We start from the raw sequence: 25,008 nt of genomic DNA, 5'->3' as shown, positions 1-25,008 counted from the left end.
TTACATTATGATTAATTATTTGCTTGTTACATATACGTGCAACATTTCAGCCGTGAATAAATTATAAATGTTAGCTAGATTATGTTCATTACCTGTCTAGCGATGTATGTTTATGCTGAAATATAATAAAATAATGGTTTGTATTTTTTTTTTAAACCATCTATCGCGTATCGTTATGTGTAGTGAGTTGGCTCACGTGATTCAAGTTTCGCGCTTCAGAACTTCCGTTAAAGGTACAATATGTAAAATTTTTGCAGTAAAATATACAAAAACCACTAGGCTGGTGTTATATATTTTGTCCAGCTGATTACTAACAATATCTCTAATGTTTTCGACTACTTGTAAATCATGACAAAATTCCCATTCTAAACAGTGACACGGGGCAGTGCAGTCGCCTGTCAATGATGTCAGTTACCTTTGTTACCGCCTTTACTGACGTAGAAACCACATGACAACAGTGCCGTGGACAAATGCGGAAGTAGTGTCTAGCGTCCAGCAAACCACTAGCTTGCTTCAAGCAGTTCCTTATTTACTTATTGCACGTTTTATGGTGGATTGTGTTAATTATTTATGGAACATAATTACTGTTTACCATCTGCCGCTGGTTCTGTCGACAAGGACAGCTCCCGTAAACTCATGACCGGAAAAGCAGAAGCGGCGCCAGCGACTGTGTCATAATAAAAGTCCCGCTGCTCGTGAGGCGTGTGTTGATCAATCGCTCCAGCTCCTCGTTCAGCTCCCGCAACACTCGGTCCTGCTCTGCTTCATACTACAACGTTAATAATCGCATCCACGAACATGAGTTCTTCCAGACTCCAATCCTTATTCCTTTGCACCGTCCGTTGAGATGGAGACCACATGTCCCAAGTTTCCACTCTAAAACTTTGCATCATCAAACTACGTCTTGTTTTGAATAGGCTTCTAGCGACCTCTAATGGAAAAAAATATCACAGATTGTACCTTTAAGGGAGCATAGTGAGCATCGATGCTCCCTGGTTTTTCCACGGTGCATTGTGGGACTTTTCAGGGAGCGAACGTTTCAGTAGCCTGAAAGGATTCTGCGATTGAGACAGCCCTTAAAATGGCCGACTCCCTGGTCAGTGCCCTGACTACTGAACTAGGGAGCTGATTGAGACACAGGGTACGTTTTCTCAGTGTGTTCCACACCGTCTGCTGAAGTTGGTCTTTGTTGCCTTGTTTTCGGCCGATTCTACATGTTATACGATCCCACAGTCTGCTTTCGTTGCTGCTAGTTTGTTGGTGTTGGCTTGGTGTTTTTCTTTTTAAACCTTCGGTACGTTCCAAACGGGATATATCGCCCTCCGAAGGGCACTTTGGAGTGAAAACAATCATGGCTGCCATATTGAAGAGTCGTTCCAAACCGAATTGCTCAAAACTGGACACTTCAAAGGGCCCTTTGAATGACATTGTACTTCAACAAAAATACTTTACAGCGCCCTTTATCAGTCCATTCAAATGATTTAAATACATAGACACAATATATTTAACGTAAAGGATCGGCAGTAGCTAATAATGTTACTACAGTAAATGAATGCGTATTAATACAAAGAGTAAACCAGGGGAAAAAAGACGAAGGCGCCTCCTTGATTGTCTCGTTAAGATGATGCTGAAGTGCGTTCCAAAAAAGTTTTTTTTGACCCCTACATCCTTCATCCCTTTGAAGCTCTCACTCCGGAGGGTAAACCCTTTGAAGGGATTAGGGCATAGGGATGAGGCCTTCCGAATGTAACGCAGGGCTTCACGGTCTTCCTCTGAGTCTGCACTTTTGTGACGTAATGCTGCCTTGACTGCCGGGTAAAGTCCTCTGCGTAACTCGCAAACTTGCGGACTCAGCTGAAGTGCGCATTGAGGGCACATAGCAGCCAAAGGGGGCGCTCGCGAACACCCTTCTGAAACCTAAAATGATGAATGGGACACCCTACTATGGCCTTCTGGACTTAATGGACACGCGGCAGCCATTGCAAGTCCACAAGACCGAAAGTGCATAGAAGTGTGCCATTTGTGATTCAGCCTAAGTCAGAACTGAGTCGGCGTTCTGACGTGGAACCTGGAAGCACTGAACGTAAACGGCGTATGAGAATGACACAGAAGAGATATTTTTGAATAAAGTCGTTATTTTTTTGTGCACAAAAAGTGTTCTCATCTCTTCATTGCAGCGCGTTGAGCTCTCTCGGCCACTGTAAATGAAGAAAACACCAGCAAATAAAGAAAACATCTTCATCAGTTTGACAACACGTGCTGCAAACTCCACAACACTTACAAATAGACCAAGATGTCTTTTTGTAAGTGTTGTGGAGTTTGCAGCGCATGTGTTGTTAAACTGATGAAGATGTTTTCTTTATTTGCTGGTGTTTTTTCTATTTGCATGTGTTTTCTTAATTTGCAGCGCGTTGAGCTCTCTCGGCCACCTTACTTCATAAAAATAAGGTTGAACCACTGCAGTCATGTGTACTATTTTAACAATGTGTTTAGTACCTTTTTGGATCTTGAAAGTGGTGGTTAAATTGCTGTCTATGGAGGAGTCAGATACTTCTCGTATTTCATCAAAAATATCTTAATTTGTGTTCCGAAGATGAGCGTGTATCAAAGTCATGTGAACCACTACTGTTTTAAATATGTCTTTAGTAGCTTTCTGGGCATTTGAAAGTGTTAATTATCTTGCTGTCATGATGGCCTGAGCCATCGGATTTTATCAAAAATATCTTAATTTGTGTTCCGAAGATGAACAAAGGTCTTACGGGTGTAGAATAACTTGAGGGTGAGTAAATTGACAAATTTCATTTTTGGGTGAACTAACCCTTTAACATGAACTAGCAATGAAAAATGTTCTTTTTATTAAAGTGCCCCTATTATGGCATTTGAAAGGTTTTGGGGGTCCCCAACAACAGGTTTACATGCATGCAAGGTAAAAAAAAAAACACCTTCATTGTCTTATAGCATGCATTTATTTTTACCTTATTTGCTCAACGACTCCCAAACGATTCACTCAACAATTAATTTTTCCAAACCCCTCATTTGCGTGACACTAATCTGCGGTGACTGGTCAGATGACTTCTGCTGGTTAACACGGAGTACAGTACACAGTGGTTGCGTTATTTACGTTGTATTATAATATTGATGATGCTCCGCTCTGTTCTAAAAATAAAGACTCAGAGAGGAAATAATTTGTGTGTGTGTGCTTGTTAGCGAACCTAGCCCACAGCTCAGTGATAAACACCCAAACCGTCATGGTTTATGCGTTAGCCCAACGCAGAGACGTATTGATAAAGCATTGCGGTTGTACACCAACGTATTGCTCTTTTCTTTATCGTCACTCCAAGTAATAACAACTACAAACATTTGACACATTTCTAGACAGTTGCGAGCGAACACATATTGATGCTAGCTCATAGACTGTGCTAGCTGGTTAGCCGGAGACCTACAAGCTGCGCGGAGGAGCGTACACAACACACAAATAAATACATATTGTACATGCTACAGAGAACATGCATGCAAGGGGTTGCAATATGCTAATTCGTTTTACAAACGACTCGTTTAATTGACTCAGAGTCGACTCTTAGAGAGAATAAAGTGTTAGGCATACCATATACTATATATGTAACTTATATGCATTATTTATATGTAGGCCTATTATATAAATAATAATACATAAAAAACCAACAGCTTTGAAAGATATTTTGCTTACATTGACATTTTATTCTGTCCCTTCTAAGAAAAAAGAAACAAAAACATTTTATAATTTCGGTGGGTTGGTAGAAGATATTAAAGATAGGCCTAACACCAAATGATCTAATGTACACGTTTAAAGGGATAGTTCACCCCAGGGTGAGTAAATGATGACAGAATTTTCATTTTTGGGTGAACTGTCCTTTTTAAAGGAATATGTTTGGCTTGGTATCCTATGAAAGGGGCACTTGAGCCTATTGATGAAGCTGTGAGGGTACATAAAACAAAAAAACTAAATTCTGATATTTCTCTCACCATTAAAAAAGGAGTGTTACGTTCCTGGTCTTAGGGCGAATTGTACTGTAGGTGGCGCCATTGTCTAGTTTCTAAAAAAAACGCATTTCACATTCCTTATAGACAGACAGACTGACAAACAAAAGTTGTCTCCATTGCCACTTCTCTTAAATTCTTTTATTTCAATAAATACGTCAAAATATTGAAGAAAAACAGAATTAAAGTAAATGTCTATATGAAGAGTTCACATGTGGGAGTTCAGGTCATCTGTGTCCATGAGTAGTGAAGATAGACGAACACAGCTGTTCTTTACACTGATCTGAAATCAGCCCTGCAGAGACACCAACACATTCAGTTTTTTTTGTTGATTACACAGTAGAAACAAATAACATAGGAGACTCATGGAGTAAAACCACATTTTTGTTTCCTTTACCTGTTGAGTTCTGCATGTAGTAAAAATGTAGTAGGGCCAAAATTATTTTTATGTTGCAAGTCTACTTGATCTCATTCATTGATATTTTAGGCTGTCTTGCAGCCCCTACATGACCAAATAACACATTACAACAAGGTTGCAGTCAGTTTATTTGTAGAATTACTTATTTCATGTTTATTGATTTTGAGCAGCTCACATTGTAGGTCAAACTAATGGAGAGCTCCAGATTATTTTAAAGAGCTCACAGACTTTCTCTCACCACTGTACACCTTATATTTCACTAACATAAAAAAAGAAAGCCATTTCAAATTCAAACAGCAGGGCTTGATTTAACCATCTTAGTTTTAAATGTCACATTCTAATACTGAAGGCAGCATCTGAAATACTACTTCAATACAATCCTTTATGAAAAACACTTTGACAAACAAATTCTAGAGGTCTGGAAAAAGTATGTATTTGTAATGTGGTTCTGAGATTGTGACCATAATACAGTACAGCTTACAAAACAATTTTAAAATGGAGATATGTAAAAGGATGTAATACAGCAGTCTCCATTTTTTTCATCGATTAAAGCAGAGTTCACACTGTACGATTTATAATAGCCCTTTACAACTGCTGCTCGTCACACTGTATGATCTCAGCTGCATGTTTTTATGAATGTGTTTTTATGTATTAACTCAATATTACAGGCTTTTACTATGGTACTTTTTTAATGTTTCTACTTTTACTATGGTAACTTTTTAATCTCGTGTTACCTAGTACCTTAGGCTTCAGCAGTTGATTTTGCTAAACTAACACAAGACTATTGCAGATACAGAGTTCATACATGTGCCTAACTACGGTTGCAGACACTCATTCAACTTACTCTTGAATGTTCACAGACTGGCTTTGACCATTCCAATATGGCGGACGGCTTACATATCGTGGCCCATTGAAACAGCCGCTAATGAGGCATCTATGTGTAAATCTATGTTTGGCTCTATTGGTTTTTGATTTTACAGTTGTTATAGAAGTCACACTACAGGACTGAGTCAATTTCTGACCAGCATTTCGTCTGAGGTAAAATTTGATCGCAATGGTCATTAATCGGCTGTTGGTGAACATGTCAAACTAGCGATCAAAGACTCTTTGTGTTGTGGCCAAAATCGCACAGTGTGAACCCGGCTTAAAAGCTGGGTTATTGTAGTTTGCGTGCTAAGCATTAAGTATCTAACTATGTTAGTCCCTCATAAATCGTAACTGAACCAAATAATACCAATGTAAATCATTGCACATGGCTAAATAATTCATGACTTCTGTACTGTATTGATCTAAATACTATATTTCTAATGAACTGCCAAATTGGCATTATAAACCCATCACAGAGTTCTAGAAATCTGAGGTTTGCATATTTTTAGGCAGAAGTTGAATTATACATAGTTGGTGCATAAGAATAGAGCCAATGCTTTAGGATCACGCTTTAGCTGGAGCACATGCTCATAAGTCAGCAGCTCCCAAACCAAAGCTGAGAATCCATTCTGATTCTGCTATGGCTTTACGAATGCTATCGCTAAAACTGCTCAGACATGCTTAGGTACATGGACGCAGCAGCGGCATGAGCGGTCAACTGAGTCTTCCTCATTTAAATCAGAGATTGACTCGCTTTGTTCACACTGCACATACATCCGATTTGGTTTTCAAATCCGACCTTTAGGAATGACACTTTTGACGTGTAGTCAATGTTTGGTTGCAACAATGGTTGCTTTAGTAATGATGAGGTCAACACGATGCCAAGGAACTCTCATACTGAGTGCAAAGGGCCGTTCACACCAATGACCTTAACTTTAGTTTTAATACTATAGAGTTTTAATAAGCATTCTAATTCCACGCCACAATGATAATGATACAGAGAAACAATATCACTTTCAGAATGCTTTTTTTCCCATCTGAACCATAAAAATATCGACAGCCAATCAGAATCCACCCGACTTTGAGCTCGACTATTTGATGCTGCAGAGATTTATAGCTATCGTTCTTGGTGTGAATAGGCCTTAAGAGTGGAAAGAGAACTAAATAATAAAACTGTCTCATGAGTTTTTAGGAAATCATACTGTCGAAAACCACTGACTTGTTCACCAATTCACTACATAATAATGAATGTCACTGTTTGCTACACACTCTTAAAAATTAAGGTTTCAAAATGTTTTTTTTTTGCAGTGATACCATAGAAGAACCTTATATACACCTTTATTTTTAGGAGTGTATATAAGGGACATTCGATTTGTCATTCCAAGTCCGATCTAATCGTTCATACTGAATCAGATTTCAAATCAGATGTGAATGCTGTTTAGATCGGGTTTGTAAACATCAGATTGTGTTTTTTGCTGTTCACACTACAAAAAACAAAACTGATTTAAATACGGATTCACCAAAAAAATCCATCAAATTGGTCTGAACTTTTGAGACCTGATATTGGATCACTGAACAACATGTCTGCTAAATCATGCCAACATCTGATCCCACAGTATGCATCAAAACACATATCGCCATTGAGAGTCAATCACTGAACGGACAGAATGATTATGAAGATGAAGAATGAGAAGACAAAGTCCTTCTCAAAATGCATTTTAGCAGTCCACTTAGTGCTCAGCCTGTTACCCCGCAGACCTCACTGCTGATGGGGCAATGTGAGGCACTGTGTGATCTGTCTGGAGGAGGCTAAATGTTCCTGTACAGCTCCTTGAATACCACTCAAATCACACTGACGATAACCAACCCATTCAGAACTAGCCAGAAGGGTGTTAATTATACCACTGCGTTGTGAATTTGTCAAAGATTTGTTCAGAAAGACCATGTAAGATGCTCTGCTGTTGGGAATACTGTTGCGAATGATGATAATAAACTGCCTGGAGGCTGTAATGCAGTACGGTGTTGCATAGAACTGATTTCTATTTGTGCTTGTGGTACGTCTTTGATATAATCATCTTGTCATCCAAGATCGGAGACAGAGAAATGTCCTCACTCTTCCCCATTTAGCACCATGAGATGTCTTCCATACGCTTCTACAGCAAATACGGCATGATTTTTTACGTGACGTGTATTTGCTGTGAGATTGTACTGGTGACATTGAGATCAGCGAGCGCAGCAAGCCCCTGAAAGTCGCGTGGGAGGAAAAACAGGCGTACGTTGGCCCTGTCTTGTCTTGGAGGAGGACACCTGACAGGAAGGCACATGGAGGCAGATGTCGGGGGACGCGTCTTCAAATGCGATTCATTTCCTGCATTGAGCGGGCAGGCGGGGTTATTGCTTTGAGGGTGTTTCCAGGGCAGCTCTGGCTGCAGTGTCCGCGATTAAGAGCGGGCTGCTCAGGGGGCTCGGGACGGGGTGTGAAAACAGGGCAGGAGCGGGTGCGAGCGTGGCTCTTGTGGCCTCCCGCGTGACAGATGAGCTCGCTGACGGTGCCCAGAGGTGGCAGATGCTGCTGCCAGCGCTTCAGCTGATCCTCTTTGTATTTAATGGAGTACCAGGTGAGGAAGATGAACACGAAGCCCACAAACTTGAGGCTGGCAGCCAGGCCGAAGTAGACGAAACGGAAGGAAGTGACGTCATACTCCCAACAAGAGCCGTGAACGCCGCAGTCCTGCTGCCACAGCATACAGGTGGTGTCAATCACCGCCCCAAAGTAGATGGGCGTGGGAATGTAGGCTGCAGACATGGAAGAAGAGGAGAATTATGGTAAAGGGAAGTCTGATTTTTAATTTATGGTTCCTTAAAGGTGCAGTAAGCGATTTCTGAGAAAGGCTGCTGATATTTGAAATCACCAAAACAAACACACCACTACCCAAAAGGATCACACCCCTATCTTGATAGCTCTGCCCCCAATTTTAAGAAAATGCTATGCAACACAGGCACCTTCCCCCAATGAGTGTATACGCCCCTTACTGCTGATTGGCTACAAGTGTGTTTTGGTGTTATGTCCGATCCACTTTCAACGGCGTTTCTCAGAAATCGCTTACTGCGCCTTTAGGCTTTAAATCTTATGCTGTATTTGTTCCTTCATCTTAACTCAAATGTAGAATGCTTAGTACTGAGCTGTAATTTGAGTAAGTTTAGGCTAGGTGGTGCTATATGAACAGCTCTGCTGCAGTGATAAAAAAGGCTGATGGTTTTCATGACAAAGTTAATATTTAAATCTTTCAAATTCCTTGGGAAAATAAAGCATTTTGACTTACCCAGAGTTCTTAGCAGCACAAACTGCATTCCTAAAGCAAACGGTCTTTCTTGCTCTTCTACTGACCTGCAAAAGAAAATGACTTTATTGTATAATTTACTATTATCTACTACTAATTGCATAGTGTTATTCAAATTCAAATCCCTTATGTAGACAGACAGGTAGGCAAGTAGATTTATGATGTTACAAATTATAAATAAATGCTGTTTTTTTTAACCTTCTGTTCATCAAATAATCCTGAAAAAAGGTAACACTTTATTGTACGGTATCCTTATTACACATTGCATGTAGTTAATATAGTAGTAAGTATAAATCATGCATAATTACATGCCTAAACCAAACCCTATTCTTAACCCTAAGTATGTAGTTACTTAATATTATTCAGTACTTAAATGTATAATTACACTGTAACAAGGACCTTAAAATAAAGTGAAATGTATCATGGTTTCCAAAAAATATTAAGCAGCACAACGTTCTCAATATTGATAGTAAGAAATATTTCTTGAGCAGCAAATCAGCATATTAGAATGACTGCTGAAAGATCATGTGACACTGAAAAAGACTGGAGTAATGATGGAAATTTAGCTTTGCGGTCACAGGAAAAAATTACATTTTAAAATATTACTTTTTATTGTATTTTTGATCAAATAAAAGCAGCCTTGGTGAGCATAAATATGGAAGCCCGTTTCCACCACAAAAAAAAAAAGAAAAAGAAAAAAAGATGAGTTGCGACTTTTTATCTCAGAATTCTGACTTTTTAACTCGCAATTGCGAGTTTATATCTCACAATTGCGAGTTATAAAGTCAGAATTCTGAGATATAAAGTCACAATTGTGAGTTATAACGACTTTATATCTTTATATCTCAGAATTCTGACTTTATAACTCGCAATTGCGACTTTATATCTCAGAATTCTGACTATAACTTGCAATTGTGAGATATAAACTCGCAATTGCGAGTTAAAAAGTCAGAATTCTGAGAAAAAGTCGCAATTCATTTTTTTTTTTGTTTTTTTTTTTTTTGTTTTTTTTAGTGGCGGAAATGGGCTTCCATACATAAGAGACTTCTTACAAAACATAAAAAAAAATCTTAATGATCTTTGAATAGTAATATATTTTTAAACATTTCAAAAGAGCTTAAAGTCCCAAAATAATTTCTATATAATTTTTGGTAATTATATACATGAGTTACTGTTTCCCTACCTGAGAGTGACGATAATGGCGGAGGGCTGTGCACAAGCTGTGATGAGAGTAACAATGAAGAGGAAGATGAGGAAGGGGATGAGAGTGTTGCAGGTGCGATCACACTTCCCTGACACAGCAAATCCATTCTCGTTCAGGTAGGTCTTCACTATGACCAGCTGCAGCTGGTTGCCTTGGCCGCTGGTGGGTGGGGTGATGACCTGTCTGCTCTGCACGCATGCACAGTCTGTGTAGTTTCTGATCTGCATAAAAAAAAAATACATGACACATTAGTGAATGAGATTTAACAAGTACAACATGTTCCTGGACCAAGACCTTTGTTGATCCTGGAACAACATTCCAGTCAACCAATCAGGTTTGAGGGACAAGTTTACAGTTTATGTCAAGTTTAGGCTTATAACCAGGGTTAGGTGCTTCTACATTATTCACCTATCATTTCCCTCTGATTTTAGGGATAATTATGGTTAGGGATAGGACTACATTTTCAGACAGGAATGTTGTTCCAGGATCTACAATATATGTTGATTCAGGAACACATCTTACTTTGCAAAACTCAAGGCGCACAGCATTTTTCCAGTTATTCAAAAGGCATTTTTTCTTTTCTTTTCTTTTCTTTTCTGTGACTAAAGGGTTAGTTCACCCAAAAATGAAAATTCTGACATTTATTAGGCTACTTACCCTCATGCCGTTCCACACCCGTAAAACCTTAGTTCATCTTCGGAACAGAAATTAAGATATTTTAGTTGAAATCCGATGGCTCCGTGAGGCCTCCATAGGGAGCAATGACACTTCCTCTCTCAAGATCCATAAAGGTACTAAAAACACATTTAAATCAGTTCATGTGAGTACAGTGGTTCAATATTAATATTATAAAGCAACGAGAATATTTTTGATGCTCCAAAAAAACAAAATAACGACTTATAAAGTGATGGCCGATTTCAAAACACTGCTTCAGGAAGATTCGGAGCATTATTTTGAAATCAGCCATCACTTAAGTCGCTATTTTGTTTTGGTTTTTGGCACTTCAAAAATATTCTCGTTGCTTTATAATATTAATATTGAACCACTGTACTCACATGAACTGATTTAAATATGTTTTTAGTACATTAATGGATCTTGAGAGAGGAAGTGTCATTGCTCCCTATGGAGGCCTCACAGAGCTATCGGATTTCAACTAAAATATCTTAATTTGTGTTCTGAAGATTAACGAAGGTCTTACGTGTGTGGAACGGCATGAGGGTGAGTAATAAATGACAGAATTTTCATTTTTGGGTGAACTAACCCTTTAAGTCAGGAAAACAATATTAAAATATATTCATTCCACTCTCTTTAAAATATAATACTAATGATAATTTAAAATGCAAACCTTGAATTAGGGTTCCAAAGTTTTCTATGCATAAAAATTACACTCTGACAAAACATGCTGACACCAGTTAGCTTTCAAATCTGTTTTCTTTTTTAAATACAATACAAAGGACACTATATCAATGATCCAGATCAAGAGCTAAGATGTTTACATGTAAATAAAAACAGCTGCAAAGATTTGTACAGACTGAACTAGACTAGATTATTAAGATTTATTATCAATGTTTGCGGTTTTAGATCTTGACCCAAAATGATTTGTGCTGTCTTAAAAATATGGCCCATCTCCAGAAAGACATGAAGTCTGGCTCACCCCAGTGCTGTCATTGCCAACTGTACTGCATCCCGCCAGGCAGGGGTTGAAATATGTGATGCCATCTGAGCCACACACAGGAGCATACTCGTTGATCCGACAGCCACAATTCACATTACAGCCTCCAGTCAGGTTTCTGTGGGTCAGAGTGAGTGTCGGCCTGAAGAAAAACCAAGGCAGAGGGGGAGCAGGGTTATTAGTTAGGGAATAAAATGAATCATATTAGCTGCTGTAGGCAATGTTTGGAATAACTCTAAAATACCTAAAATCTGACCTGACATATAACAGTCAAATAGGTGTTCTGAGTAATCACACTTGTCTCTGAAAGTCCTAAGCACTGTATTCATGCATTAGCCAATGAAAGAACTTACAAATTATATATATTTGTGCAATTCAAAATAAAAGAATAAATCATATACACACACACACACACAGTATCTAGCATCACTCTCTCTCTCAGTGGACAGGAGAATGAGAGGGAAACAGACAGACAGTTAAATACATAGAGATACTGTATAAACAGTTATTTTAATGCTGTGGGAACGGCAGGAAAATTCAAACAGAGCTCTTTCCCACACTAAACACAGAGTAATCAGCAGCAGCTCTGGTTGACTTTACATTATCCTCACAGATCTACACCAGAATGAGGGGATGAATCATGGCATAACACAGCCAACAGGATGGACGGAATGGAATCCAGTCTTTAAACACTAAATGAGACAGACCTCTCTGCTACAAAACTAGACACCATAATAGTCGGCTTTCATCCGTACAGGACTTAAAGGGATAACATGGTGCTTTTGTTTGTCATTTTGAAGCCTGGCAGCTCAGATCCTCTTTCACTTAATATTGATAAGTATGGCCAGTTCTTCAACATTTCTCATTTTGCATTCCATAAACGAAAGTAAATCATAAGGATTTTAAATAACAGACCTGAGTGAATTAAATATGTGGGAAAATTATTCCTTTAAGCTTCAGTTAACGGAAGCAGTTTTCTCATCAAGGTCACCCGAGCTGAAATAGCTGTGGTTAACAAATGAATAAATAATAAATAAGCACTTCTGAATGTGCATGCGAGTGTCCTTTAACATAAGAAACACTGTAATGTTGAGAAAGGCTAACCTTGAGAAATGTAGCAGAAAGAAACACAAACTGTTTGGACGGATGTGGAATGTGAGCGTTGACTCATTACTTAGAGCACATTTCTACATCTGTGTCTCACAAGGCAGCTCTATCTGTTGAAAGGGCCTCACACTTTTGTGCCATGTCTTTCTCAAACATGCTGTCTCGCTAGTCAGGGCCGTGAAAAAACTCCTCTGCTGCAGACTTCAGCCTTAGAAATCAACTCTTGCCACTCAATAGTGCCTTGTAAGGTGTAAGGATGACAGGAAATGAACAATGGACCTCACAGAGCAGGAATTTCAAACACATGGGCAGAATACAGACTCCAAGGTATATAATGGTTGTGAAGGGCTGCCTGGATTTTGAAGACAAAAAATGAATCCATAAGACTCCAAGAGGTAAATAAAGGCCTTTCGAATTGTTGTGTTCATGTAAGACAAACATCCTTATTTAAAACTTTATAAAGTAAAATAACAAGCTTCCGGTGCGACGGCCATACCATTCGATGTACATCCAAAAAGTGTTAAGCTCCACGATGTAGTACACAATACCATGACGTACTATGTGTTATAGTGTAGGACACAGCATAGTACGTTGTGGTGTAGTGTTGAACGTCATGTCGTGTACTACGTCATGGAAGTTAACGCTTTTTGGACGTACGTCGAATCTGTATGGCTGTTGCACCGGAAGCTCGTTATTTTACTTTATAAAGTTTTAAATAAGGATATTCGTCTTACATGAATGCATCGATTCGCTTCAGAAGGCCTTTATTATAACCCCCTGGAGTCGTATTGATTAATTTATGAATGGATGCTTTTTTTTGTCTTCAAAATCTGGGCATCCATTCACAACCATTATAAACCTTGGAGGACTAAGGATATTTTTAAATATATCTCCGATTGTGTTCGTCTGAAAGCAGAAAGTCATACACCTAGGATGGCTTGAGGGTGAGTAAATCATGGTAATAACTTTCATTTTTGGATGAACTATCCCTTTAATATTAAATTACCAAATTTAACAGCACAATTTCATTTGCTCTGGAACCAGTAATAGATTAATAAGACCAAAGATTGCCTTTTTTTTGTACCCAAAATGAATTATGCTCATGTTTAACCATATAAAACACAGCGGCAAATCCCCAAAGCACTGCCAGAGATCAAGCTGTTCTCGGTGGGAACATGAGCACTGAACTGGAACTCACATCTCTGAAAATGTCTAAATAAATTTTAACATCGCCGCTATGATTAAATATGAGTCACTTATTTCAGGTCTAAACAACTACATTCTCGCCTAAAAAAACGCTTAAAACTACAGTTTGTAGAACAACAAGTGTAGCATTTGCAAAAATTATGGTGGATTTGCTCGGCTGCCATGACATTCACTTCTAGCAGAGTGATATATGATACGGATGGATGGATGGATGGATGGATGGATGGATGGATGGATGGATGGATGGATGGATGGATGGATGGATGGATGGATGGATGGATGGATGGATGGATGGATGGATGGATGGATGGATGGATGGATGGATGGATGGATGGATGGATGGATGGATGGATGGATGGATGGATGGATGGATTAAGAAGAAAAAAAGATGTGTAGAGTTGATTAGCTGGAAGCAAACAACCATAAAACTGATCACATACTGACTCATGAAAAAATTTATTTTCAGACCATACGTGTAGACATATGTAAGGGCATAGAAATGTGCCATTATGCAAGAAACGCTCTTGCACCTGCTGTTCAACATATGCTTCTTACATGGTTTGTAGCATTCTAATGTTTGTAAAGCCCCACTATAATTGAAACAACAAAACATAAATGGGATACACATATCCAGGCAGTATGCCTCAAATCTTACACTGAAAGGCTTTAATGCCTGTGCAATTCACTTACCCTGTGGTATAAGGGATATTGATGCCACCCAGGTTTATGCTCTCACAGCCCACGATGAAGAGGGTGGAGAAGCACAGAAGGGACACCCCACTGCAGATCATGGCCAGCTTGGCGGACTCACGAGCTCCAAGCTTAAGTTTCTTTATGATGTAGCCACCCAGTACGATGCCCACACCTGCACTGGGCACGATAATCACCCCTAAAAGAAAAAAGAAGAATTAAATATGTGGACTTGAATGTAACAAATGTGATGCAAAGCTGAATTTTCAGCATCATTACTCATCATTAGTGTCACATGATCCTTCAGAAACCATTCTAATATGCTGATTTGCTGCTCAAGAAACATTTCTCATTATTTCTTATGTTGAAAACAGTTGTGTTGCTTCATATTGTTGAGAAAGATTTTGCCCCCAAGATTCTTTGATGAATAGAACATACAAAAGGTACTGCATTTATTTGAAATAGATTTTATTTTCTAATTCTCACACTATAAATATATAGTCATTTTTGACCCCAAACTTTTGAATGGTTTATCATTATATGTGGAGGAGAAAAATAAAATTCTGCACAAGTACAAAAGCAAAATGTGATAATGAAAGGAATGTCAACACATTTCTATAGGTGGAAGTTAACACAAAGACCTGAAGGAATGTGAACATCCTGGACAGGGTTCACAGGACCATCATGAAAAAAAAAAACAAAAGTGCTCACATTACTGCTACCATGTGGCTTTTTAGACTCTAAAGACTGAAGCAGAAAGAAAAAATAGTAAAAAAGATTAAGTGACTAAGAACCAAAGATAGACATCACAGGCTGGCAGAATAACAGTGAGGGGGGACAGAAATGTGCGGCACGGTGCGTGAGGCAGAGCAGCTTCCATCAGCATGGCACACGTGCTGGCATCACAGCTTGGGATTTGAAAGTCAAAGCTGACTGCTGGCAGTCTGAGGTCACTGTGTAAATCCATTGGGTGGGCAAGGCAAGCACATGCCTGCTTTCAGCACGGTCATGAGCAAGCACCTCATAAAAGCAAATATAACGTTGTATAGCTAATGTGTGTGTTTACTCCATCAGGGATGTGTTGTGGTATCACCCCTTCATTTTTTGTGTGTGTTTTCTGCATTGTAACTGAATTTTTTGACAAATTATGTAACAAAAAGCAATTTTTACAGTATATCAATGTCTATTTGTGATTTTGTTTGTTTGTGGAGGGGTGGATAGGTGTATGTGTGAGTAAGAGCGTTCCACATCGTGGTTGTGCTATAGGGTTGCCACTTCACTTCTGTGTATTTATAAAAGGTATCGTTTTTTTTCATTTCCCAATTCATTTTAATGTGGGGTCTCGGGAGGACCTGAACATCCTGAGAGGGACTTTTTTTCACGCCAACATACAACCAGATATCATTTCAATTCATTTATTTTTTGTTTGCAGAGCTAGCAAAATGTCAACCACGGCATCAAGTGAGTCTCACCCCTAAAGCCTCGTTTACACTGCACGCGTGTACGGCGCGTTACGGCTCCGGCAAGGTTTTGTTCCGTCCTCTGAGCGGTGTCAACTCACACCAGAAGCGTTTCAGAAGCGAAGCGGCTGGATTCGCGAGACCACGAGATTTGCCTGTCCAACGTTGCTTTCGTTGATTGTTTTCATGTTTTTAATGGCTAAATTGTTATATTTTGTCCGGTTTGATTGTGTTTATTGCTATGCCATACTTTATTTTGCTGCAGCCATACAGATGAAGTTGTACACTTAAAATTCCAGTTATGGACAACAAAAACAAAGAAATTTCAAGTTTTTCAACTTCGTTTCTGGCATCCTAGTGATGTGAAATATGAGCGGGAGTTTACACAGGGTGATTATTTTTACTATTTTGTATTTGAGCTGCACGTCTTGGACGCGGCGTCCGTCAAAAATAGGCGAGGCACCTATCTTTAGCGAAGCGGCGCGGGGAGCCGTTTCTGGGACGCTTCTCAAACGCACCGCGGCGCGGCTGGTGTAAACACGAGCATTGACTAGAGTGGTCGCGTATCAGCTCCGGTAGCCGCGTCGCTGCCGTAACTCGCTGCACACACGTGCAGTGTAAACGAGGCTTTATTTACACTGCACGCGTCTGCGGCGTGTGGCTGCGACGCGGCTACCGGAGCTGATCCACTCTAGTCAATGCTTGTGTTTACACCAGCAGCGTTTCAGAAGCGGCTTGCCACGCTGCTTAGCTAAAGATAGGCGCCTCACCTATTTTTGATGGACACCGAGTCCAAGACGGGTTGCTCAAATACAAAATAATCACCCTGTGTAAACTCCCACTTATATTTCACATCACTAGGAGGCCAAAAAACTGACGACAAGAGATCTGAAGCTAAAAAACTATTTTTTTTTTTGTTCTTGTCATCCATAACTGGACTTTTAAGTGTATTAACTTCATCTGTAGGCTGCAGCAAAATAAAGTATGGCATAGCAATAAACAATTAAACCGGACAAAATATAACCATTTAGCCATTAAAAACACGAAAAAAAAAAAAAAAAAAATCAAGGAAAAAAACCGTCAGACAGGCAAATCTCGTGGTCTTGCTGAATCTTCGCTTCAGAAATTCTTGTGGTGTGAGTTGACACCGCGTAGAGGATGGAACAAAACCTTGCCGGAGCCATAACGCGCCGCAGACGCATGCAATGTAAACGAGGCTTCGTGCCATTTAGATGAAAGGAACTTTTTTTTTTTTTACATATCACATTATATTACAGAAGTTAAAAATGGTCAAATTAAAATATGTTGTTTTCAGTTAGTAAGTTAACAGCTTAGCTTAAAGGGATAGTTCACCCAAAAATGAAAATTACCCCATGATTTACTTCAAAATCGAGTCCCCCAGTCACTGCCACAACAACGCTGCCAAACGAGCCCTGTTCACACAGATCCATGAAAACGATTAAAAGCACTGTATTATGCATGCCAGGCCAGTAGATGGCGATGTCACTTTGTAATCTTTGGAGAGCCAGGATATTTTCAAACATATTTGTGTTCATCCGAAAGAAGATAGTCATATTCACCTTGGATGTATTGAGGGTGAGTAAATCATGGGAAAATTTTCATTTTTTGGGTGAACTTACCATTTAAGCTTAGTATAGCACTACTTGAAAAGTAAACTCTGGCCTTGGTAAAAATCTACATAATTAAATATTAACTATTTATATATTCCTTAGCTAACAGTTTCAAGTCGGCATGAAACGGAAGTTGCGATAGTCTTTTCTTCCCCATTGTGACATTTATCAGAGTAAAATAGGTTCTCAAACAAACAAACAAACAAACAAACAAAAAACAGGATGGGACGGGATTTGATTTTGTCCATCAAGAATTGATAGGATCGCTGCATCACTGTGCTTTGCTATTGGTCGATCGGGGGTAAATTATTTTGATTAAAAATTATGGCACATGAATTAAGAAATTAAAAGATGTGCACAGATAAATTATTTATAATAAATACTGCAATATTCCATAAAAAAAAAACAAAAAACAAAACAAGAATTGTCATATTTAATTTCATGGTGACTTTAACCTACTATATTAGCATAGTGATAACAGATAAAAATACTGCACTGGTAAAAATCTACTATAAAAATAAAATATTTCCTATTTACATATTCCCTGGAAATATATAATGCACAGATACCTTTGAAATGTTATCAGTGAAGAAATTTTCCAGATGGTGTAGTTGTGACATCAACTAGCAGTGGCTAACTGGATTGTGCTAACCAGATAAACTTTGACCCCGAAGCTAAACCAGCAAGGCTTACTTGGTCAGCCAACTTCATCAGTACATTCATCGGCTAACAAGCAAAAACTAGCGTGGAAATCCATTCCACTCCGCTCCAAGCTGATTAGACCTAACTTCATTACACTCCAACAAATGTCAGTACACCCACACATGGATAAACACACATACCCTTCCAACCTGACAAGGTGGTAAGAACGCCCTTTCATGAGACAACCACGGCTGTGTGAAGACAATACAGTGTTCCTCTGGGCTATATTTAGCCAGTAGTGCGTCAGGAACACCTCCCTATCATGAGAGGAGAAGGAGAAACAAGCACTGTGCACATAAACCCTCAGTGTATCTAGAAGGAGAGCAGGGAAAGTCTCCTTTAGAGGATGTCCTGGGAGACTCGAGCCCGGCTGCATGCACAGCTGGCAAAGAGCTGCGTGTGTATGTTGAGGAGGAGGGCAGCGTGGGACATGCAGAGGCAAAGGACAACAATTTCTGTAGGCCACAAGCTGGAGCAAAGCAGGGTGTTAATGACCACAGCCTACTGACAGATCTCTTTTGCACGCGTGCGCGCACACACACACACACACACACACACACACACACACACACACACACACACACACACACACACACACACACACACACACACACACACACACACACACACACACACACACACACACACACACACACACACACACACACACACACACACACACACACACACACACACACACACACACACACACACACTCTCTTTCTCACATTGCTGTCATTAGTGGCGTCTGATGTCATGTGGACTTGAAGACACAGTGAGATGCAAGAGAATGAGAAAGCCATGAAACCAAAAATGCATTATCATCAAGCCACTGTTTTAGTGTTAATTTCAAAAACGAAAAATGTTCGTTGACAACTTTTTTTTTTTCCATGTCTAAGAATAAAAGATTACGGGGCGACACCAATGTTGTTGGATGCAATATTGTTGATGGAAAAACGAGACTAAAATTTAGTTTAAAAGAAAAACTTTTTTAACAAGCCTCTAAGAGCTTTCATGTTTGGGGTTGTAAGATGTCAAGAGTTTAAATCCCCTATCAGAAAATTTTCTACCCAGTGTTTTACTTCATCTTTGCAGTCTGGCAACCATGCGCAAGAGCTCTCTCTGCACTGTGGAAGATGTGTTAATGATCTGAAAACACGACAAACAAGTAAGCTAGAGTTTAGCAATGCCCAGTGATATATTTTGCTCAAATGAAAGTGTAATAGATTCAGTCTGTGTTCCTTCGCAAGCCGCTTGTGCGGTTTGTTGTGACTAAATTTGAGATCAAACCTTATGTGATGAACTGTAATAAATGCAAACATGGACCTTGACTATATTGTTTGCACTCATGGTTGCTGAATGAATGCATTTAAACAACCTCTGTGTGACAATACATCTTTTTTTGCTGTCGCATCAATAGAAAAACATTAAAGTAATTTAGAATTATTGAAATTACTATTGGGAATTTCACTGTTTTAGATTTTGAGAGAAGTTCCTTGTTTTACCAGATAATTTATAATATAAACAGGTCAAATAAACCATGCCTTCGAGTTGACATTTTCTTAATTTGAGCTAAAATTCTGATGAAATGTAAAAATAAATCTCAAATTTCTCAAATAAAAAGCATTGTGATTAAAATTGAGCAAAATGATAGTGATTATCAATTTAACCTTTATGCAGCATGACGAAAATGTGAAGTTTTCATTGACTAAGGGTACATTTACACGACAACAATGTGCTAAAAACGGAAAGGTTTTTCCTTTGTGTTTTCTGGGTACAGACAACAACGCTGTCAAAACGAGCCCTGTTCACACAGATCCTTGAAAACGATTAAAAGCACTGTATTATGCATGCCAGGCCAGTAGATGGCGATGTCACTTTGTAAAGAAAAACTACATGCCTATAGAGTGCAGGGATGATGCATTTTTGTAGGCAAAACCCGGAAGCGAGTTAGACTTTACGGCTTTGGAACCGGAAGTCCAAAAATGCTGAGTTTTTTTAATAGGTTTTTGCCAAATCGCCTGAAATAAGGTCTGTGGTTAACAAAGCGTCTAAATACTTTCACGTTTTGATCTATAACATAAAACACACCAGTTATAACCCACTTGTGATTTTTTTTTTTTTACTGTGTCTTAAAATCGGCGGTTGCTAACAAGTTGCTAAAAGGGACTACTTCCTTTGGTGGGGACTTTAGACGTCATCATTAAAAACAGGACATTTGGACAGCATTTCTCATGAAAAAGTGGATAAGTATTCATAACAGCACAGATCATAATCAGCAAGCATGTTTATAAATAAAGTTGTTTTCTAAATAAAGTTTGAGGAAACATGGTGGTGACGACGTTGATCTGCGACCATGGTGTGCTGTAGTCCGTTTATAGCCTACTGTTAGCCTTTTATATCTGACGACTTTATTTATAAATGTTGTGTTAACTGGTAAAGATTATCTTGATAGACAAAACGTGTAAGTGTCATAACCCTTTGTTAAACACAGAGCTTATTTTCTGTGATTTTCCAAAAGTCTATGGGAAAAATGCATAGGCTTTCAACCGAGGGAACCCGTGTGCCGCTAACTTCCGGGTTGTCCTACAAAAACGCGTCATCCCTGGGGCACTCTATTGACTGAACACGCAATACGTATGCGCATGACGTCACCATTTTCACAAATTCACAGTTTTATAATGTACATGGAAACAATAACAGTATCGTTTTCAAAAACTTGCACTTTGAAACCCGTTTTAAAAAGTTTGTTTTCAGGCCCCTAAAACACCATTGTTGTGTAAATGAACGGCCAAACACAAGTTTTCTGTTTTTAGTTGAAAACAGTGGCATGTAAATGGCCACTAAAATAAAATGCCCAGACATTTAGTCCACTAAAACTTGACTAAACAAAACCAGCAGAAGGTTGAATAAATTGACTCAGGATTAAGATTAAGACTAAATTAAAAATAGCTGACAAAATTAACACTACACTGTTTGATATTGAAGGAGTTTTATGTGATGGCATAAACACAGACTTATTTTCAAGTTGGTCATGTAAGTTTGCCACGTTGACCAACAGAAAGCTATTTGATTTGAAAGCTGTTTAATGCTTCACACATCACTAAGCTATTGACAACCGACTGTGTACCTTTTTTGCATGTGAAGTTTTGCTGCAATTCCGTTAATGTGGTCGCACCTTTATCTCTAATTAAATAAATGTTAATCATAATGTATCATACGGTTTTAACGCCTCTATAGGAATGATTCATATATTTATATAGGAGACCTTGGAACAGTTCAGAATCATTCTTTTGATTTATAACACCTTAAATTCCTGAAATTAATTTGTAAGAAAGCTGGAGTGTAAATGTAGATCTGATGCTCCCTGGCCTCAGTTTTCTGTTTTATAGTACACCATCTGTCTTCTGTCCGTCTCTAGTTTACTGCAGCTGCAGTCTTATAGGCTGAAGGGAATCTTGGCAGCCATAACTGCGGAAACAGCACAAAAACGACAAACTGCTTGCATCTATTGATGTGTAAAACTTCCAGGCCTTTGTGAATGCTCTGACTTCAGCAGACATATCAATCTCCTGTTACTATGGCATGGGTTTAAATCAGAGAACATGTTTTCATGCTTCTGTTTAAAGGAGAGACCAAATCCATCAGGGATTGTTGGGATGTCATACATTTCTACCCAGTCTATCAGGTTATGTCCTGACAGCTCTAGCCAACAAGTTGTTTTCCTGTTATAATCAAAAATCACACAAGCATAGTTAAGAGTCAACATAGCAAGCATACCATTAATTTGTTTCTCTCCCTGTATCCTGGCAACAAGCTCAAGGGCCACAATACTGACTATAATCAGAACCATGCTAGTTTATATACAGACACTGATCACTGAGATATTAATAGGGTGCTTCCTAAGGCAAAGATCATTATTATTAGTGCTCATATTTGAAGAAAGCAATCATTATTTGTGCTCATATTTAAACAAAAACTTAACTAAAAAAGAAAATGACAACTCTCGTAGTGTTTGGCATGGTAATGGATATGACAATATGTTTGGTCTTAGTGGAACAGATCTGTTACGCTGCTGCTGATGCTGTTATTTCTGCTGCTGCAGAGCAAATACGGGACTTGCTACAGCCAATACATACGTGACACGCTGCTGTGAGCAAGTAAGACATGCTGCTGCTGCTGAGCAATATAGCATACATGAATTACCCATAACAGATCTATACAGGTGGAGCTGGGGAAGGTGGAGGGTTTCTGAAAGCGCTCTGCAACTGCTACAGCAAATGCCAATCAGCTGTGCCTTATAGATAATGATGCGATTGCAAGCAGATTGAATAAAGGACCTATCAGCCTGCGCCATCTAGAGTTTCATGACAGAACTAAAAATTAGTAAAAACACTACACGAACATCTAGATTTGTGGTGTTGAGTTTTGAACTCACATTTAATTCTGCTACAGGGCCCTAAAATTACATGTACAGTAATGGCCAAAAGTGATGTCTGCCCAAGGAAAAAATATTAAAAATGCACAATGAAACCTGCCAAATTTGTGCAGACATAATTTTTGGCCTGGCTGTCAAACAAATAAATTATGAACACATGCAAAAACAAAAGAGAACCAACAAAATATTAATAATTGATTATGTTGTAGTCAGTGTATGTTTTCCTGTGAGCTCTTTGTTTTTCCTATGCAGTTTTTAGCATAGTAAAATAAAACCTGTAGCTGTAGTTTGCCATTAATTTTGTCAGATAAATACCTTAACCAAGTTTAATGTTTTGTTCATCCCTCATATTTAAAATATTTAAAAACATAAAATATTTTCCTCATATTTTGATGGTTTAATCAAAAATTGTAAGGTCATTCAAAACAAATCCCCAAACTAATTCCCTTAGGACATCATTTTTGGCCACTACTGTGGTCAAAAGTTGAAAATATAGTATTACATGATTATTTTTTCAATTTCATTTTTTTTTTTTTTTTTTTTTTTTTTAAGTTTTAATACTGCAATACTTCAGTATATTATAATATAGGAAAAGAGTATTTATATAGTAAATAAACTGAATCAAAGTAGCAGTGACCTGTGCTGACAGAAGTGGATCACACTCTCTATTCTGATTAAGGATCCTGGCCAGTCTCCCGTTACCTTATGAGAGAGCATCTGTGCTGAGATATGTGGACATATGCATGGCTTAATAATGAATTCGAGTCTAAGATGGAGGGCAAGATGTTTTTGAGAGCTTATTTACATAAGCAAGAACATAAAATAGTGAGAAAGGTATTTTATGGAATCTCGAAACCCAGCGATACATGCATATTTGGAATTTCAGCTTTATATAGTTGAAATCAAATATGTCTCTACAAAATAAGTGGGAACAGCTGTGAAAAGAAATATCACATTTTTTCACACGTCATTTTTAACACATGTTCTTTAATGTGATGAACAGAGTGTGAATCATGTGAAATGTGTGATATGACTAGAAAAGAAACCATACGTAAAAGTGTTAGAGAGAAAGAAGGGAATATAGAATGAGAGATTTAATTATTGTTATGCTGAAAACATGATAATTGTGTACCTGTGTATATGCTGGCGTTGGAGGCGGGGATTCCAAACTGCGACTCGATGAACTTGGGGATGAAGGTGATGAAGGCAGTGACAATGGCACTCTCGGCCGTGTAGGACAGGCTCACAAACAGAAACGTCATGTTGCTGAGGATCCTTATGGCAGCCTTGGGAAGGTCTGTCCAAAGAAATAACCCCCCCCCCCAAAAAAAAACAGCATCAGCAACTATAAATGAACTGGCTCACATACCCTGGCTATAGATAACATTAAAGGTTTAGTTCACACAAAAATGAAAATTCTGTCATGAATTACTCAAGAGGTTTGTTCTCGCACGTCAAGCAGGCTCATTTGAGCTTCTGTTTATGCTTGCTGATCAATGTTTACATGGGAATAAAAGCCTAAATTCAATCTGATCATCATGTGAAGCGATTGAGTCTCTTCAGAAAATTTGGACTAAACTGCTCAATATGTATGGATTAGTTTTACAATCTCTTTATGAAATTTTTGAAGCGTAATTGATGAAATGGTTTTTGTTTGGTTTTTTTTTTTTGGGGGGGGGGGGGGGGATTAATTTTGTTTGGGCATCAGTATTATAATTCAGGCCAATATCGATGATAATTGATGATATGAAGATGATAATGTTTTTCATGTTATGGCTGTATATATACACATATACACACACATATATATATACAGTACAGTCCAAAAGTTTGGAACCACTAAGATTTTTAATGTTTTTAAAAGAAGTTTCGTCTGCTCACCAAGGCTACATTTATTTAATTAAAAATACAGTAAAAACAGTAATATTGTGAAATATTATTACAATTTAAAATAACTGTGTACTATTTAAATATATTTGACAAAAGTAATTTATTCCTGTGATGCAAAGCTGAATTTTCAGCATCATTACTCCAGTCTTCATCTTCAGAATTTTTATTATTTTGAAAAAGAAATTAAAGAAATGCATACTTTTATTTAGCAAGGATGCATTAAATCAATCAAAAGTGGCAGTAAAGACATTTATAATGTTACAAAAGATTAGATTTCAGATAAACACTGTTCTTTTGAACTTTCTATTCATCAAATAATCCTGAAAAAAATATTGTACACAAATATTTTGTACAATTGTACACAT

General features: G+C 38.4%; 1 protein-coding gene across 1 annotated transcript in view; it reads right to left on the bottom strand.

Annotated features, from left to right (window-relative positions):
- Positions 1-4,322: 4,322 nt before the first annotated feature.
- Positions 4,323-25,008, bottom strand: part of slco5a1 (solute carrier organic anion transporter family member 5A1) — a 58,744-nt gene continuing 38,058 nt past the window's right edge. Inside the window, exons 5-10 of the mRNA XM_067378567.1 lie at positions 23,886-24,050; positions 14,523-14,721; positions 11,502-11,661; positions 9,827-10,068; positions 8,626-8,690; positions 4,323-8,098 (exon numbers count right to left, since the gene is read on the bottom strand). Coding sequence (XP_067234668.1) covers positions 7,653-8,098; positions 8,626-8,690; positions 9,827-10,068; positions 11,502-11,661; positions 14,523-14,721; positions 23,886-24,050 — 1,277 coding nt within the window. The 3' untranslated portion in view covers positions 4,323-7,652. The remainder of the gene's footprint in view (positions 8,099-8,625; positions 8,691-9,826; positions 10,069-11,501; positions 11,662-14,522; positions 14,722-23,885; positions 24,051-25,008) is intronic.

The sequence above is a fragment of the Chanodichthys erythropterus genome, chromosome 23 (assembly GCF_024489055.1).
Source record: "Chanodichthys erythropterus isolate Z2021 chromosome 23, ASM2448905v1, whole genome shotgun sequence".
Lineage (NCBI taxonomy): Eukaryota > Metazoa > Chordata > Actinopteri > Cypriniformes > Xenocyprididae > Chanodichthys > Chanodichthys erythropterus.
Note: the sequence above shows the minus strand (reverse complement) of the source record. Positions and strands in the feature narration are given on the sequence as shown.